This window comes from Petromyzon marinus, unplaced genomic scaffold, assembly GCF_048934315.1.
Source record: "Petromyzon marinus isolate PM22_M1 ecotype Great Lakes invasive population unplaced genomic scaffold, UKy_Petmar_22M1.pri1.0 PM_Scaffold_6, whole genome shotgun sequence".
In the NCBI taxonomy this organism is placed as follows: domain Eukaryota; kingdom Metazoa; phylum Chordata; class Hyperoartia; order Petromyzontiformes; family Petromyzontidae; genus Petromyzon; species Petromyzon marinus.
Genome location: NW_027423612.1, coordinates 3,527,911 through 3,547,041, shown reverse-complemented (window position 1 = coordinate 3,547,041; position 19,131 = coordinate 3,527,911). Strand labels below are relative to the sequence as shown.

The following is a 19,131-nucleotide window of genomic DNA, read 5'->3' as shown; positions in this document are numbered from 1 at the left end:
TATTACTAACATAGCATATAATCACAATAACACACATAACTAATACTAATCTACAACTCATTACTAATCATAACCATTGACTGATTACCAATCGATTATATAATTACAATACCCCCCCCTCTGCCTCAAATCACTGCACCTGAATGAGTTAAAAGATGACGTCACCCTGCTGCTCTATTTAAGACCGGGATCAAGTGAGGGCTTTACCATTCTGGCGAATTCCCTGATGATGCTGGATGTAATTACCAGCGAAACGTCGTACTCAAACTGTAAATGTTGTGGATTCACTCTTCAACACACCGGTGGGCTAAAGTAGTGAACTATTTGTCTTTTCTCAACGTGACACTTTTTTGCTGATTGGCCGTGTCGGGTGGTGGAGGGTTACCACACATTTATAAATAACGTGATATAACCCAAAAACCTTTATTATGAATACATCATATGTTCAGTCAAAGCAACCAGTTGTTCTGGTTGTGCCGGGACATTCCCGGTTTCAATAAGGCTATGCTAGTGTCCTGAAGCATTTTAAATTTGGGCTTTTGTCCTACTTTACAGTGTTCTGGTCCCAAACTTGGCTGATTTACTGGAACAGGGTATGACTAACAGATTCTAGGCTGGGTTGGTAGCAGAATAGGAGGATCTTACGGAGCAGTAGGTCAGCCTGTGTCCGAGTTATTGAGCGACCGTATCTTCGCAAAAGAAGGTGGTGCTAACAGAAGGGGTATTGCAGCTCATCAGTCTTTCGGGTTGATACTCAACGAAAATTCGGCAGCTCTATGTACAGTCCATTCATGATGAAGAGGCCCACTGTATACTGGCTGTATGTAAATACATATTTCGCTATACACTCTTACCAATGGCGCATTCATAGGTTTGATGCATTTTATAGCTGTCAGAACATTACCTTATTTAAATGTAGTTGATATATGCATAGTAACCGTTTGAAGACTGATTAAGAATGTATCTTTGCAGAAGACTGTACTCCAGGCTGGTCTGACTGGTACGATGAGCAATATCCTGATGAAGAAAATGGCGGAAATGAGGAATCTTATCAGAAGGTCATAGCCTCAGGGAAAGTGGTTTGTCTGCCTGACTCACCGGTGCAAAACACTGAATGCAAAGCAGAGAGATTCCCTTATACCCCATGCCAGGAATTGGCCAGACAATCACTTGTGACAAGAAAGTAAGGACTGAAATGTGTTAATGAGGATCAAGGAGGACTGCCATGTTACAACTACAAGGTCAGATTCTGCTGCTCCAGAGCAGGTGGACCCCCTGAACCAACTCCATCTAAAGCAAGCCCAGGTACCTTTCTAGAATTAGTTGCAAAATCACATGGATAATATATTAAATGCCATCATTCATAATTTAGTTTTTTTGGGTTAGATCAGGTAAATGTGTATTTAAATGCACCACCACCTGGCACAGCCAATCATTGAGGTTTGCACTCTTCCCTCAGAACCAACTGCATCGAAGGACAAGACACCCGCACCTCCAACCTCTGGCATCAAGGAGCCAGGACCCTCAAACCCAGAAGGGCCAGGTGTGTACATGTTCTAAGAATATATATACACAAGATGTAAATTGCTCAGAATCAATTCACGCAAAATGCAACTACATTTTTAGATCTCAGAGACGAAGCATGATTGTAACGGAATGGTATGAATGGGTGACCACTTCCGCTAACATGATTCATAAACTGAAAGTTTTAGGCTGCAGAGGTCTGAATGCTAAACTCATTTATTGTGCTGTACGTCCATGCTCCCACGTCTCAGAAGAAAGTGGCCCTCCTCCTCCACAACCAGAAGAATGTGGCCCTCCTCCTCCACAACCAACTCCATCCCATAGATGGCGCCGATGATGGCAGCTTCCGCCGGATGATGCGCCCTGTTTTGTCCAGTTTTGTCTTGTGAGGGGCCTGCTGTTCAACACACCCATGCTGGTGAGAGAGGCCTGCTGTTCATCACACCCGTGCTGGTGAGAGGGGCCTGCTGTTCAACACACCCGTGCTGGTGAGAGAGGCTTGCTGTTCATCACACCCGTGCTAGTGAGACGGGCCTGCTGTTCAACACAACCGTGCTGGTGAGAGAGGCCTGCTGTTCATCACACCGGTGCTGGTGAGAGGGGCCTGCTGTTGAGCGGCCTGCTGTTCAGCACACCCGTGTTGGTGAGAGGGGCCTGCTGTTCATCACACCCGTGCTGGTGAGAAGGGCCTGCTGTTCATCATAGCTGTGCTGGTGAGAGGGGCCTGCTGTTCAGCACACCCGTGCTGGTGCGAAGATGGCGCGGATGATGGTAGCCTCAGCCGGTCGGTGCGCCCTGTTTTGTCTTGTTTTGTCTGTCAATTCAGTGTTTTGCCAAGATTTTCGGAGTTCTCTAACAAGAGACGAACTTTTAAATATCAGGGAAACAACTCCTGTGGATTTAATTCCTACTTTTCTGCTTCCAGCGACATAATTAGTAGGCTTTTTAGTAAATGCCGCACTAGGCTTTGCTCAAGCAGCGAAACGCCGCCCAAAGGGTAAACGGTCGGGGGCTCTAGTACGGCTACGCAGACGCGGGATCCGAACAGTGCTCCTGAGCTTTTTCCTCTCCAACGTACGTTCACTGTACAACAAAATGGATGAACTTCAGCTACTGATGGTAAAAAACAAAGACTTTCTTTCATCTTCTGTTTTGTGCTTCACGGAGACATGGCTGTGTGATTTGATTCCGGACACCTCGCTACAACTAGCAGGATTCTATCTTGTAAGATTGTATCGTGACATAGCACTCTCCGGCAAGACGAAAGGCGGTGGTATTTGTTTTTACATTAACAGTGGCTGGTGTGTAGATGTCACAGTGATTCTGCAACATTGTTCTCCACTCCTTGAATCAATTTTTATAACTTGTAAACCGTTTTACTCGCCTCGCGAGTTCGCGTCGCTCATTTTGGTCGGAGTTTATTTGCCGCCTTGTCCTCAGGTTAAAGAGGCCCAACGCATGCTCGCCGATCAGATTCTGAGTGTGGAGCGAGCAAATCCAGATTCGTTGGTTATCGTACTTGGCGACTTTAACAAAGGTAATCTCAGCCACGAACTCCCCAAATACATACAATTCATTAAATGCCGAACCAGAGAAGGGAACACTCTGGATCACTGCTACACTACAGTCAGTAGAGCCTACCACGCCGTCCCCTGAGCAGCACTAGGACACTCTGACCATGCCATGGTCCACCTGATTCCTGCATACAGGCAGAAACTAAAACTCTGTAAACCTGCTGTGAGGACATCTAAACAGTGGACCAGTGAGGCTGTGGAAGATTTGCGGGCATGCTTAGACTGTACTGACTGGGATATGTTCACGACTGCTACCAATAGTCTGGATGAACTCACAGAGGCTGTGACGTCCTACATCAGCTTCTGTGAGGACTGCTGTATCCCAACACGTACCAGGGTGAACTTTAACAACAATAAGCCCTGGTTCTCAGCAAAGCTCAGAAGGTTGAGGTTGGAGAAGGAGGAAGCGTTTAGGAGTGGAGATAGAGACAGATTCAAGGAGTCGAAGAACAGGTTTAGCAAAGCGGTGAGAGAGGCTAAACGACTGTACTCAGAGAGACTAAAACACCAGTTCTCTACTAACGACGCTGCTTCTGTTTGGAGAGGGCTCAGGCAGATCGCCAACTACAAACCCAGAGCCCCCCACACCACTAACGACTCCCGCCTAGCCAACGACCTGAACGAGTTCTACTGTAGATTTGAAAGACAATTGAACTGTCCTGAACCACCCCTTCCCACCCAAGAGGCCCCATCCCCCACCCATACTACAGAGACGACTCTCTCCTTTCAGGAGGGAGAAGTTAATGGACTTTTCAAGAGGCAGAATCCACTCAAAGCAGCCGGGCCAGACTCTGTCTCTCCAGCCACCCTCAGGCACTGCGCTGACCAGCTGTCTCCGGTGTTCCCCAACATCTTTAACACCTCCCTGGAGACATGCCATGTACCAGCCTGTCTCAAGTCCTCCACCATCATCCCTGTGCCCAAAAAGCTAAGGCCAACAGGACTAAATGATTACAGACCGGTCGCCCTTACATCTGTGGTAATGAAGTCTTTTGAGCGCCTGGTCCTGGCACACTTCAAAGCCATCACAGACCCTCTTCTGGACCCCCTTCAGTTTGCCTACAGAGCCAACAGGTCTGTGGACGACGCAGTTAACATGGCCCTCCACTTCACCCTACAGCATCTGGACGCCCCAGCATCCTACGCCAGGATCCTGTTTGTGGACTTCAGCTCTGCCTTCAACACCATCATCCCTACCCTGCTTCAGGACAAGCTCTTCCAGCTGAACGTGCCCTACTCCACCTGCAGGTGGATCACAGACTTCCTGTCTGACAGGAAGCAGTGCGTTAAGCTGGGAACACAAGTCTCTGACTCCAGGTCCATCAGCACCGGAACTCCTCAGGGCTGCGTCCTTTCCCCACTGCTCTTCTCCCTGTATACCAACAGCTGCACCTCCAATCATCTGTCCGTCAAACTCTTGAAGTTTGCGGACAACACCACCCTCATTGGGCTGATCTCTGGTGGGGATGAGTCTGACTATAGGTGGGAAGCTGACAACCTGGTGACCTGGTGTAGCCAGAACAACTTAGAGCTAAATGCTCTAAAGACAGTTGAGATGGTTGTGGACTTCAGGAAGAATACAGCCCCACTCACCCCCATCACCCTGTTAGACTCCCCAGTCAAAATTATAGAGTCCTTCCACTTCCTGGGCACTATTCTCTCCCGGGACCTCAAGTGGGAACTGAACATCAGCTCCCTCACCAAGAGAGCTCAACAGAGGATGTACTTTCTACGGCAGCTGAAGAAATTCAACCTACCAAAGACAATGATGGTGCAATTCTATACAGCGATCATTGAATCCATCCTCACCTCCTCCATAACCGTCTGGTACGCTGCTGCCACTGCCAAGGACAAGAGCAGACTGCAGCGTATCATCCACACTGCTGAGAAGGTAATTGCCTGCAATCTACCAACCCTCGAGGACCTGCACACGACAAGGACCATGAGGCGAGCGAGGAAGATTATGGCCTATTCCTCCCACCCTGGACACTCTCTGTTTCAGCTACTCCCCTCCGGCAGAAGGCTTCGGTCCATCAGGACCAAAACCTCACGCCATAAAAACAGTTTCTTCCCATCTGCTGCTGGCCTGTTAAACAAGGCCAAGGGCTTACACCGATTTTAACATTTTATCTACATAATGACACCTTGCCGATATTAACTATGTTAACCTATTTGTATTTTTTATTTTTAAATTATATCTTAAAGCTATTTTATATTCGATATTTATTCAATTTGATATACTTCAGCCCCTTGGTGTTAGTTAGACTTTTAACCCTTATTATTACAGTAAGACTTGTTTAAAACTTATTTAAGATTTTAGATTCCTATATGTTGAATGTATGCACCATCCTGCCAAAGTAAATTCCGTGTCGGTGTGAGCTTTCATGGCGAATAAAACCCTTTCTGATTCTGATTCTGATCGAAGGAGAAGTTACCCCCACCTCCAACCTCTAGCAACAAGGAGCCAGAACCATCACCCTCAGATGGTCCAGGTGTGTTCATTTTGTAAGAGTATATATATACAGGATGAATACTGCTTAGGATCAAATCGCACAGATTGTGACTGAATTCGGTATATGCTAGAAACTAAACATGGTGACGCATGAATTATTTTAGATGGGTGACTACCTGCATAATTGATGTCATAAGGCTGAATATTTACAATGTGGACTACAGATGGCAGAATGCCAGAACCCTTTATTGTGCTGTACTTCCATGCTTCGCTATCGATAATTCCCACACTCGCACTAACGAGAATGATGAAGCACGGTTAAATAACCCCACAAACCCAGACAGCGTGGGAGGCTTTAATTGAACAGCGGATTGGAAAAAACTGTACATTATTTTGGAACACTTTCAAGTAGTTCATTTGAAATGCAGATTAAAAGTATCGTCTGAAGGTTGTTTACAACTATTTGCAAGGGGTAATTGGGAATGCATGCGCAATCTTCATTCTATCAACATCCATCCCTTGCTTTTCTTTCCAAGTGACACCGAAACCCCCGGTTGAAGAAAAGCCAACAAAGCCAGCTCCTGATAAGAGTGGCCCTCCTCCTCAAGAACCAACTGCATCGAAGGACAAGCCACCCCCACCTCCAACCTCCAGCAACAAGGAGCCAGAACCATCACCCCCAGAAGGGCCAGGTGTGTTCATTTTGCAAGATTATATATAAATATAATGGCTGTATAATACATAGGATCAGATTACACAATGCAACTTAATATGTTAGATCTTTTAATCGAATTAGACTTGCACCTGGATGAGGTTGGGATGGGTGACTACTTGTGTAACAGATATCATAGGCTAATGTTTAACAATGTGGCTGCAGAGGGCAGAATGCCACGCACCTTTATTGTTCTGTATATCCATGCTCCCACGTCTAAACAATCTACATTCTGTCATCATCCATCCCTTGCTTTTCTTTCAAAGTGACACCCAAAACCCCGGTTGAGGAAAAGCCAACAAAGCCAGTTCCTGAAGAGAGTGGCGCTCCTCCTCCAGAGCCAACTGGATCGAAGGACAAGACACCCCCACCTCCAACCTCCAGCAGCAAGGAGCCAGAACCATCAACCTCAACTCCAGGCCCAGGTACCATGGTGGAATTAGTTGCAAGATCACATGTGGATAATATATAACATACAATCATATCAGTTTAACACATGTTCAGTCAAAGCAACCAGTTGTTCTGGTTGTGCCGGGACATTCCCGGTTGCAAAAAGACTATGCTAGTGTCCTGAAGCATTTTAATTTGGGCTTTTGTACTACTTTACAGTGTGCTGGTCCCAACCTTGGCTCATTTACTGGAAGAGGGTATGACTCACAGACTCTAGGCTGGGTTGGTAGCAGAATAGGAGGAACTTACGAAGCAGTAGGTCACTCTGTGTCAGAGTTATTGATCGACCGTATCTTCGTAAAATAAGGTGGTGCTAACAGAAGGGGTATTGCAGCTCATCAATCTTTCGGGTTGATACTCAACGAAAATTCGGCAGCTCTATGTACAGTCCTTTCATGATTAAGAGGCTCACTGTATCCTTGCTGTACGTAAATACATATTTCGCTGTACACTCCTACCAATGGCGCATTCATAGGTATGATGCATTTTATAGCTGTCAGAACATTATCTTAGAGAAATGGAGTTCATATATACATTGTAACTGTTTGAAGACTGATTGAGAATGTATCTTTGCAGAAGAAGACTGTGCTACAGGCTGGTCTGAGTGGTACGATGATCAATATCCTGATGAAGAAAATGGTGGAGATGATGAATCATACGAGAAGGTCATAGCCTCAGGGAAAGTGGTTTGTCTGCCTGGCTCATCAGTGGAAAAAAATGACTGCAAAGCAGAGAGATTCCCTAATACCCCATGGCAGGAATTGGGCCAGACGATCACATGTGACAAGAGCACAGGCCTGAAATGCTCTCATGACGATCAAGGCATGTTTATATGTTACAACTACAAGGTCATATTCTGCTGCTCCAAATCAGGTGCCCCCCCTCCACCACCCATTACTCAGGCCCCAACCAAAGGGGCCCCTGAGAAACCACCAACAGCAGCTGCTCCGGAAACAACGAAAAGGAAACCAAAGTCCCCACCAGTGCCTAAAGGGATCATCACTATCGGTGAAGGTAACTATGACAATGGGAACATGAACAACATCAATTATCTTCTAGTTAAAATAAATCACGTCAGTAACATGACCGTCCTTCACCTTGTAAACATTCCACCAATCAGAAGTATTGTACCTTTATTGAGATCAAAGACAGCTTTTACTCAACATTGAAAACCGATACTTTGGGAAATAAGCATAATGCTTGGGCAGTTTTTCTAATATTTGACTTGTGAATATATTCGAAACACGTGAGATCAAAAACACTTTAAATTAGATTAAACACGTTTTGTGACTTCACATGATAGGTTATAATCCACGTTAAAATAATAGAGGTTTGAAAAGTAAACAAATTCAAGTAAAATACATTGCCCGTGTATGCAAGCTACATAGATAAACATCATGCTACAGGTATACACGTATTTAATACACACACTACACCTGGCTAATTTCCCAATTGCTGATGTTAACAGTGCTCCAGATACTAATTTTCTGAAGTTATTATTCCCCCATTCCATGTGTCTCTATGAGTCAATGTTTAGAACGTTTTTAACAAAATCGAATGTTGTAAAAAGGCAGCCATTTGGTCAAATGATGCAGCATCCATTTCAATTTGTAAACCCAACATTTGGATGGGTCCACTTCAATGCAATCAATAGAAACTCATAACTGCTTACCTGTCCTAACAAACATTATTTTGGGAGATGTAATATTCAGTGATGATGATTATGTGTATTATTTTACGCGATACACACCATAATTCACTTATATTTTTTGCAGAATTGATTGTTCCTGCAACACAGCAACCAATTGAGGCTACAAAACCAAATGAAACACCCACCAAACAAGGTAAGGATTGGAGTGTGGTAAGATAGTCTTGAGGCCTGTTTTAATGCATACATATGGTTTAAATATTTTCCATAATCTGTTTGAATTTCATCACTGATGAATGTTCTATGTTTACAGAAGATTGTGCTTTAGGCTGGTCTGACTGGTACGATGATCAATATCCTGATGAAGAAAATGGCGGAGATGAGGAATCCTACCAAAAGATTATAGACTCGGGGAGAGAGGTCTGTCTGCCTGACTCATCAGTGGAAAAATTTTACTGCAAAGCAGAAAGATTCCCGAATACCCCATGGGAGGAATTAGGCCAGACGATCACTTGTGACCAGAGCACAGGCTTGAAATGCTCTAATAACGATCAGGACTATTTTCCATGTTACAACTACAAGGTCAGATTCTGCTGTTCCAGAGCAGGTGGACCCCCTGCACCAACTCCATCTAAAGCAAGCCCAGATACCATTCTGGAATTAGTTGCAAAATCACATGGATAATATATTAAATGCCATCATTCATAATTGAGGTTTTTTTTAGATCAGGTAAATGTGTATTTCAATGCACCACCACCTGGCACAGCCAATCAGTGAGGTTTGCACTGTTCCCCCAGAACCAACTGCATCGATGGACAAGATACCCGCACCTCCAACCTCTGGCATCAAGGAGCCAGGTCCCTCAAACCCAGAAGGGTCAGGTGTGTCCATGCTCTAAGAATATATATATACACAGGATGTATAATACTCATAATCAAATCACGCAAAATGCGACTACATTTTTAGATCTCAGAGACGAAGTATGATTGTAACTGGATGGTATGAATGAGTGACCACGGCAGTTAACATGATTTATAAACTGAAAGTTTTAGGCTGCAGAGGTCTGAATGCTAAACTCATTTTTTGTGCTGTACGTCCATGCTCCCACGTCTTTTAAATGTACATTCTTTCAAGATCTATCCCTTTCTCTTCTTTCAAAGTAACACCGAAACCCCCGGTTGAGGAAAAGCCAACAACGGCAGCATCAGAAGAAAGTGGACCTCCTCCTCCAGAACCAACTCCATCGAAGGAGAAGTCACCCCAACCTCCAACCTCTAGCAACAAGGAGCCAGGACCATCGCCCGCAGAAGGGCCAGGTGTGTTCATTTTGTCAGAGTATATATACAGGATGTATAGTGCTTAGGTTCAAATCACACAGAATGTGACTGAATTCGTTAGATGCTAGAAACTAAACATGGTGACGCATGGATGATTTTAGATGGGTGACTACCTGCATAATCGATGTCATAAGGCTGAATATTTACAATGTGGAATACAGAGGGCAGAATGCCAGAATCCTTTATTGTGCTGTACTTCCATGCTTCCCCATCCATGATTCCCACATTCACACTAAAGAAAATGATGAAGCGCTGTCAAACAATCCCACAAACCCAGACAACGTGGGGAGGCTTTAATTGAACAGTGGATTGGCAAAGCTGTACATTATTTTGGAACACTTCCCAGTAACTCATTTGAGATGCAGATTAAAAGTATCGTCTGAAGGTTGTTTACAACATTTTACAAGGAGTTATTGAGAATGCATGAGCAATCTTCATTCTGTCAACATCCATCCCTTGCTTTTCTTTCATAGTGACACCGAAACCCCCGTTGAGGAAAAGCCAACAAAGCCAGCTCCTGAAGAGAGTGGCCCTCCTCCTCAAGAACCAACTGGATCAAAGGACAAGACACCCCCGCCTCCAACCTCCAGCAACAAGGAGCCAGAACCAAGGTCCTATATTAGGCAGGGTCCTATATTATCATCACATTCATATTATTACGATTATGCTTGTTTACCCACTGCTTTGTAACCTGCCCGACAGACTTAACTCATTGACACTGCTGGGTAGTTGGGTGGGCCAGAGGGAGGGGGGGGTGGTTGCCGTGGGTCAGATTTCACAAACTCGCTCCATTGTTTAAAATTAGATTTTCTGTATCGACACAAGCACTGCTTCCCCCCAATGTTCCGTTTGGAATTGATAAACGCTACCATACTGCCTCTACTTGACTACTGTGACATCGTGTATAAATCAGCCCCAAGTACTGTACTGAAGAAGCTTGACTCAATTTGTCACTCGGCCTTAAGATTTACATTGAACTGTCCATATAGGTCTCACCACTGTGATATCTACATTGGGTCAAACGTAACATCTCTTAATGTTCGACGGCTTGTGCACCAGATCTTAATTATTCACGATGTACTTACAAAAAAATCCGCAGACTAGCTTCTGGATCTCCTCTCTGTTTCAAAGAACAAATTTGACCTCAGGTCTTCGCTCATATACCAGCTTCAAATTCCCTATTGCCGTACAAAAACTGGAGGGAAGGGCCTTTGCTATTGATGCCCCCAGGGTCTGGAATGCTATTGCCAATAAACTGCAACTTGAATCGCTACCAATGAGATCTTCTCTCAAAACTGCTCTAGAGGAGTTGTACACCCCTAGCTGCCACTGCTATTCATTGGCGTAAAATGAAATAAAATGTTTTTGCTCCCAATGACGCAGCAAAGTATTATCTGTATTTTGATTTAGCGTGCTGATCTTAAAGGTGCATTGAAAAATTTGATACTCCGACTTATGCTTCTGTTGTTGTGGAGTAACTCATGCAGCCAGCTATGGCTCTAGGATTTGGTGTTACATGTTATTTATGTAGTTTATTGTAAAAATCCGGTCACAGTCCCTATGATCACTGTTACGTTGCAATTATGGCTTTATTTTTCGTGATTTCGAAAAGTTTTTTGGTTTGGACATGTTTGTTTTTGTTGTAGTACGGAGTTAGACTGATGGCCTTAATCTAAGTTGTCTTGTGGTTGTTGTTGTTGTTTGACTTGCATCCCACTGGGATTTTTTTGCACACAGGATTGGTGTACGGTGCTTTTCTCAGGAATATTTTTGCTGTTTTTTTCATGGATTTTCTGTTTGCACATTCACACATAGTCACTTTAAGATGTTTTTCTTGTTCGTGTTTTTGTTTTTTTGTTTGTTGTGGTTGCACCCGATTCAAGAGCCGAATGGCTCACAGGGCTATACCAAAATAAAGAAACTGAAACTGAGCCTCTACATTAGCACCGCTCTCTGGCCCTCCTCCTCTGACCTTCTCCCTCTCTCTGTAACCCACAGTCTGCGTGTGTGCAGAGGGGACTTTCATGAACCACGAGGGAGAGTGTGTTCCGGGCATCGAGTGCCCATGCTACACAGGTCACGACATTGTCCCGCCTGGGAAATTCTACTGGGTCGGCGATCTAGCCTGGTATGAATGGTTGCCTTCATGGGCCTTTTCCACTGCCGCATCTGAGCCGAGCCAGAGCAGAGTGACCTTTCGCGGTATAGGTGGGATTTTTTTCCCTCCACTGGCCGTTAGCAAGTGCCGAGCTATAGCTGAAACATCTGCCAAGCAGGGCCAGGGGCCTGGGCAAATGATGCCTTTGTGGCGGCGTGACATTCACTAAATAACACGTGCAAATGACGCGACATCGCCGCGCCATTTGCACGTGCCTTGGCTTGCTCTAAGGATTGTCCTTACCAACAATTTAAATAATCGATTTCTGGCTTTTTTTTCTAGCCGGGCCATGTCACTTTCCCAGGGAGGGGAGGGGGGGGGGGTGCGGAGGGGTGAATTAGTACACATGAGAGCTTTAACCACGCCATGTTGATGTGTCTCCTTGGCAGTGCTTGCGAGTACGGAGTTCTCAGGTGCGAAAACCCCATCACCATGCTCGGTGAGTCCTGCAGCGCCAATCCCCCCCCCCACCACCAACACCACAAACGATACCATTGACCACACTGCCACCACGCGAGGTTCTCACCAATGTCTGGCGCTCTCTGTATCCCCGCGTGACCGCAGGCGGAAGAATGCGACGTGAAAGCCCCCTCCGTAAGTTTGCCTGCCCTCACAGACCGCATCAACCACCACCACCACCACGGCTCACAACTCACTCGCTCACTTGCTAACTTTCTCACCCACTCACTCAACCAACTCGTTCGCTCGCTTACTAATTCAAAGACAAAAAAGACCCCCCACATAGCCTTAATGTGCTGTTGTTGGGTAAGTACTGTCAGCAAGGCCAGCACAGCTGAGTCGACCTAGGAGAGGCCCAGGACCGATTCAGATATTCACCAGCGTTATTGGTTGTGAGCGGGAATCAAACTCGGGTCGCCGGGTCCATAGCGCAGCACGCTAACCGCCACACTGCCGCTCTCCCCACACTCACCACCCAACTCAGCCACCCACCCACTCACCACACTGCAGGTTACGTCCAATTCTCTGTCCGCTTCTTCCCTCGCACCGCTCAACAGTAGAATTACCTCCCTCCCGGGCAACCTCGGCCCATCTCAACGAACAGAATTAAATCACGAACACCTTTGGCAATCGCACCGTTTCTCATGGTGCCAGGAGGGTCTGTCCCATGGCCTCCTGCCGGCGGGTAGCGTTCAACACACCTCACATGATGGCCTTAACATGCACATAGCCTGGCACAAGCGCCATGGTGATGTCACCGCCACTTAGTGGCAAATAGCGGCTGTTGTCGTTGTGATTCTAATCGAGTAATTTGCGGTCAATTTTTTTGTGTTCGAAATTGGCAAATTTGTGTTTTTGACGTGCCCAGCGTGTGCATTGGCCTGCTACTCTTTTCGCGAATGGCGGCACGGGATATTTTGTATTTGACGTCCTCCATGGTGAAATGTCATTGGGCAGAGGTCGAAAATGCCCTCCAACTCCTGGTCGATGGCAGCGCCCTGAGAGGCAGGAGCCACGCGAAGGCCTGCGAGAGGACCTGCCAGACCATCAACTTGCCCTGCGTGAGTACACTCGACCCCCCCTTAGACACAGCCCACGGGGTTGGCTTTCACCCACCACTCAGAGGGTTCTGTTCTATGCTCTCTTGTATGATCGCAGCAGCAGCAGTAGCAGCATCAGCGATATGATTCAGCAGTTAAATAGCCAATGTCTGAGGGCTGCTGGCCACGACAAGAGGGCTTAAGAGGAGAAAGTTAGCGTCGCTTTGCTACTCTTCTTTAGAAAGAGCGCAGACCAAAGTGGCTTACTACCTGTTCCATTCCACTCGGGTAGCTTTGTCCTTTGCCCATGTCATGCATTGAGCATGGGGACATAAAGTATTAAACCGTGGGATATGAATTCAGACTTTAGCAAATGTCCTTTACTGGCTTTTAAGCTATTTGGTCTGTGCTTAGCAACAGTGATAATCGTATGCTTCAGGGCACAAGCTTTTTGACCTGTGTGATGGTGGTGGTTGAACACAGTATGGACGGGACGAAACGGTTAGTGTCCAGTAGAGATAGAGTCCTCAACACGGGCGAGTGAAGCTCACGGGAACGAGTAACCATGGTAGTAGTAGCGATAGAAGAGCGACCAGCAGGCGACTGACTGCCGGTGAGCAATCAGGAGCTGACTGGAGTGAATCGGTGAGTGCTGGAGCATCGATCGCCCCCCGTGACAACTGATTCACTCCGAATTCTCTCTGCTGCAGCAGTGAGGCAGTCACTGGGCACTCCACTACAGCCACGACAGCAGCAGGGGAAAACCTTAGCCGAAAAGTGTCCTTCGTGCGACAGTGATAATTGCTCGGCGTTAAAGACGGACTTTGACATGGAGAGGAAAAAGCGACCTTCTTCGATGCCCTCTTGGCCAGACTAGTAGCACAGGCATTGCGCGATGGATGGCTCGGAGCGAAAGGCGAATCCCCGGCTTCTTACTCTTCCTCTGTTGTTTGCCCCACTTCTCGGCCTCCGTCTTAGCCGCCGTGCGAATCGGACTGCCCATGCGGGGATGGACTCATCCCAGACGACAACGGCAACTGTATCCCGCCGGAGGATTGCCCGTGCCGGCACCGTGGCATTGTCTATGGCAAGGGGGATACAATCAAGGTGGACTGCAACGTGTGGTGAGCAAGTGGGGGCTTAGCGCGGCGCGGCTGTCCCGAGCCTGGTGGCTGCGCGTTAAGATGGCTACCGCTTTATGTGGGGGGGGGGGGGGGGGGGGGGAAAGACAACAGCATTTCTTCACCTGCATAGGTTTAGGACGCAGAAACTTGAATTACGGCGCGTCTTCCGACAAGACTCCGAGCACGTTTGGACATGGTCCAGTTTCCAGTGTCATTTTGGCGCAGCGAGCTTTTGTATAATTATTAAGTGCGTTGGTGAATTTTGTACCGGTTAAACCCCGTTGAATGTGGCTGATAAGGAGGAAAAATACACACGGGCAAGCGACGCGTCTACTGTTTCTGCCATTTATGGGAGAATTAAAGGTATCCGATTTGCGAGGACGGGGTTTTCCAGGAGCGCATCCGTGACATTGTGAAAGCAGCCGGGACCGGCCTGTGACGTCATATCCGGGTGGCGCGGAAGCCACCTACTTTTGAGTCTCCTATTTGGTCTGCTCTAGACCAATTCCGCGACCACATCAATTCCATACACCCAGCCATCAGATTTACCATGGAGGTCGAAAAAGATGGCAAACTACCCTTTTTGGATGTCTTAATTAAAAGGAGACATGATGGTTCAATGAGCCACTCTGTCTACAGGAAAGCTACCCATACAGATGCTTACTTGAAACCGGATTCCCACCACCATCCATCCCAGAAGAACTCCCTCATCAGACTCTATACCATAGAGCCCAATGCATTTCCGACCAGGAACACATTACCAGTGAGCTCAAGCACGTACACCAGGCTCTCAGGGCTAATGGTTACTCCGACTACACAATCCGCAAAGCCATCACTCCAGTCATGAAGAAGGATCCTCTTGTGGAGCCACTCAAAACCATCACTTTACCCTACATTGCAGGGGTCACTAAAAAGATCTCCAAAATCCTGAACAAACACAAGATCCAGGTCCGATTCAACACAGTACATAAAATCCGTGATTTAGTTCCATCTGTAAAAGATGCTGTTCCAGACATACAGTACCCGGGCGTTTACAAACTAAAGTGCCTCTGTGGTAGTAGCTACATTGGAGAAACCAAAAGACATATCTCGGACCGCATCCGCGAACACAAAGCAGACTTGAAACACGGTAGGACGAACTCCTCTGCCGTGGCAGATCACTGTTATAATTCAGTGGGCTCACATGACATTGACTTATCCAAGACGGAGGTTCTTTGCAAACCAACTGGCTACCATGAGAGATTCGTTCATGAGGCCATTCACATATACAAGCACAGAGACAATTTCAACCGAGAAGATGGATTCAGGCTTAGTAACCACTGGAAAGATGTTTTAAATCATTTCTGTTCTTAATTAATTGTATTTTTACGATGACCTTCAGACCGCAGCTCTTTCGCCAGCATTGCCTCTTAATACCTCTCACACCACGGTTAATGGTATAGTTTTACAATATGGAACATACTAGGGCCTCGCAGCTGTCTCTCTCCCCCTCCTCTGTTCCGACCATGGACGAACTCGTCCGTCTGAACGGGGCCCGTAGCTATCCGTGGTGCTGAAATTTGAGGGTAAGAATCCACCCATTTTTTCGCCATATAGCATTGTGATATATAACGACTTATTGTTGGTAGCTTAGCTGATTGGAGAATATAGAGTTTATTGATAACATGAAGGTAATTTATATTTTAGTTTTTATTGGTTCACTATATAGTACTGTGAATAGCTCAGATGTGTAGTCATTTCTGTGACCAGTCACTAGCTAATCACTCAGTTGTTTCAATGCTGGATTCGCCTAGTTATTTCAATGCTAAATTCTCCTGTTTGATTTGTACTAAGGGCCTTGGTGAATGTGTATGCTCTGACTTTAACGTAGCTATTTCTAAAGCAGGTACAAGCTCTGTTTCTGCAGCAGGTACAAGCTAATCACTCAGCTATCTCAATGCTAAATTCTATGCTAATTCCATTGTCAAGATGTGTATGCCTTAACTTAGCTATTTCAATGCTAAATTCTATGCTAATCCCTTTAACAATGGGTGCCTCTGCGGGTGTGTATGCTTTAACTTTTAACATAGCTATTTCTGTGACCAGTCACAAGCTAATCATTCAGCCATTTCAATGCTAAATTATATGCTAATTCCTTTGTCAAGGCGCTTTGTTCCTCTCACACAGCTTAACGTCCGTATCTGAACGTGGCTCTTTCACTCCAGCGCTGTCCTACCAGACAGTCTCGCCCCCTTCACCTGATGAAGGCCGCTTGTGTTGTGGCCGAAACGTCGTGAGAATATTATTGTGTTATTTTATTTTATCAATTTATTATTTTATTATCATTCTACGTGACTTTACCGAAAGAACCAAAGAAGATGAATCATTGCAGTCACGAAAGCTTTAAATCGAAACCTATGACATCTGTTACACAGATTGTCACCTATCCAACACCTATCCATAAGCAAGTCTTAATTAGTTTCTGAGATCTAACAAATTAAGTCCCGTTGTTTGATTTGATCATAAGCAGTATACTTCCTGTATATATAATCTTATAAAATGAACACACCTGGCCCTTCTGGGGGTGATGGTTCTGGCTCCTTGTTGCTGGAGGTTGGAGGTGGGGGTGTCTTGTCCTTCGGTGCAGTTGGTTCTTGAGGAGCGCCACTCTCTTCAGGAGCTGGCTTTGTTGGCATTTCCTCAACCGGGGGTTTCGGTGTCACTTTGAAAGAAAAGCAAGGGATTGGTGTTGACAGAAGGTATTTTGCATTGACTTGGGAGCATGTATTTACAGCAAAATAAAGGAATGTGTTATCCTGCCCTCTGCAGCCTATAACATGCAGACTATGACACATGTTATGGATGTGGTCACATTTTCCTCTTCTTTGGTTCTTTCGGTAAAGTCACGTAGAATGAGAATAAAATAATAAATTGATGAAATAAAATAACACAATAATATTCTCACGACGTTTCGGCCACAACACAAGCGGCCTTCATCAGGTGAAGGGGCGAGACTGTCTGGTAGGACAGCGCTGGAGTGAAAGAGCCACGTTCAGATCACGGCCTTTAAGCTGTGTGAGAGGAACAAAGCGCCCTCAAATTTCAGCACCACGGATAGCTACGGGCCCCATTCAGACGGACGAGTTCGTCCATGGTCGGAACAGAGGAGGGGGAGAGAGACAGCTGCGAGGCCCTAGTATACTCCATGTTGTAAAACTATACCATTAACCGTGGTGTGAGAGGTATTAAGAGGCAATGCTGGCGAAAGAGCTGCGGTCTGAAGGTCATCGTAAAAATACAATTAATTAAGAACAGAAATGATTTAAAACATCTTTCCAGTGGTTACTAAGCCTGAATCCATCTTCTCGGTTGAAATTGTCTCTGTGCTTGTATATGTGAATGGCCTCATGAACGAATCTCTCATGGTAGCCGGTTGGTTTGCAAAGAACCTCCGTCTTGGAGAAGTCAATGTCATGTGAGCCCACTGAATTATAACAGTGATCTGCCACGGCAGAGGAGTTCGTCCTACCGTGTTTCAAGTCTGCTTTATGTTCGCGGATGCGGTCCGAGATATGTCTTTTGGTTTCTCCAATGTAGCTACTACCACAGAGGCACTTTAGTTTGTAAACGCCCGGGTACTGTATGTCTGGAACAGCATCTTTTACAGATGGAACTAAATCACGGATTTTATGTACTGTGTTGAATTGGACCTGGATCTTGTGTTTATTCAGGATTTTGGAGATCTTTTTAGTGACCCCTGCAATGTAGGGTAAAGTGATGGTTTTGAGTGGCTCCACAAGAGGATCCTTCTTCATGACTGGAGTGATGGCTTTGCGGATTGTGTAGTCGGAGTAGCCATTAGCCCTGAGAGCCTGGTGTACGTGCTTGAGTTCACTGGTAATGTGTTCCTGGTCGGAAATGCATTGGGCTCTATGGTATAGAGTCTTGATGAGGGAGTTCTTCTGGGATGGATGGTGGTGGGAATCCGGTTTCAAGTAAGCATCTGTATGGGTAGCTTTCCTGTAGACAGAGTGGCTCATTGAACCATCATGTCTTCTTTTAATTAAGACATCCAAATAGGGTAGTTTGCCATCTTTTTCGACCTCCATGGTAAATCTGATGGCTGGGTGTATGGAATTGATGTGGTCGCGGAATTGGTCTAGAGCAGGCTGGCCATGTGGCCAGATGACAAAGGTGTCATCAACGTACCTCTTCCATAAGGTCGGGCGTAGAGTGGCAGTCTGGATGGCGTCAGTTTCAAATTTTTCCATGAATACGTTGTCTACAACCGGAGATAGGGGGGAGCCCATTGGGGTGCCCTCAGTTTGTTTGTAGAAAGTTCCATTCCAGGTGAAGTAAGTGTTGGTTAAGCAATGTCTCACCAGGGGGGGTACATCAGTATGCAGTCCTTGATGAACCAGGTCTTCAATGATAGCGATGGTGTCAGGTACCGGGACTTTGGTGAACAAGGACACCACATCAAAACTGACAAGCAGGTCGTTTGGGGACAGGGAAATGCCTTTGATTGTCGATACCAGGTGAGTAGAATTTAGTACCGCAGAGGTGGTTTTTCCAGTGAAAGGTCGCAGTATATCAGCAAGAAAACGTGCCAGTTTGTAGGTGGGGGAGCTGATAGTAGAGACGATGGGACGAAGGGGTGTATCTTCTTTGTGT

The 19,131-nt window shown here is 46.0% G+C and overlaps 1 protein-coding gene across 1 annotated transcript; it reads left to right on the top strand.

The window, feature by feature from the left end:
• Nucleotides 1-6,319: 6,319 nt before the first annotated feature.
• Nucleotides 6,320-14,562, top strand: LOC142923715 (mucin-6-like). Its single transcript, XM_076064692.1, has 11 exons — nucleotides 6,320-7,726; nucleotides 8,488-8,556; nucleotides 8,674-8,780; nucleotides 9,158-9,241; nucleotides 9,521-9,676; nucleotides 10,171-10,308; nucleotides 11,696-11,825; nucleotides 12,245-12,294; nucleotides 12,420-12,449; nucleotides 13,272-13,375; nucleotides 14,333-14,562. The coding sequence occupies exons 4-11, from the start codon at nucleotides 9,172-9,174 to the stop codon at nucleotides 14,480-14,482; spliced, it is 828 nt and encodes a 275-aa protein (XP_075920807.1). The 5' UTR covers nucleotides 6,320-7,726; nucleotides 8,488-8,556; nucleotides 8,674-8,780; nucleotides 9,158-9,171; the 3' UTR covers nucleotides 14,483-14,562.
• Nucleotides 14,563-19,131: the final 4,569 nt, after the last annotated feature.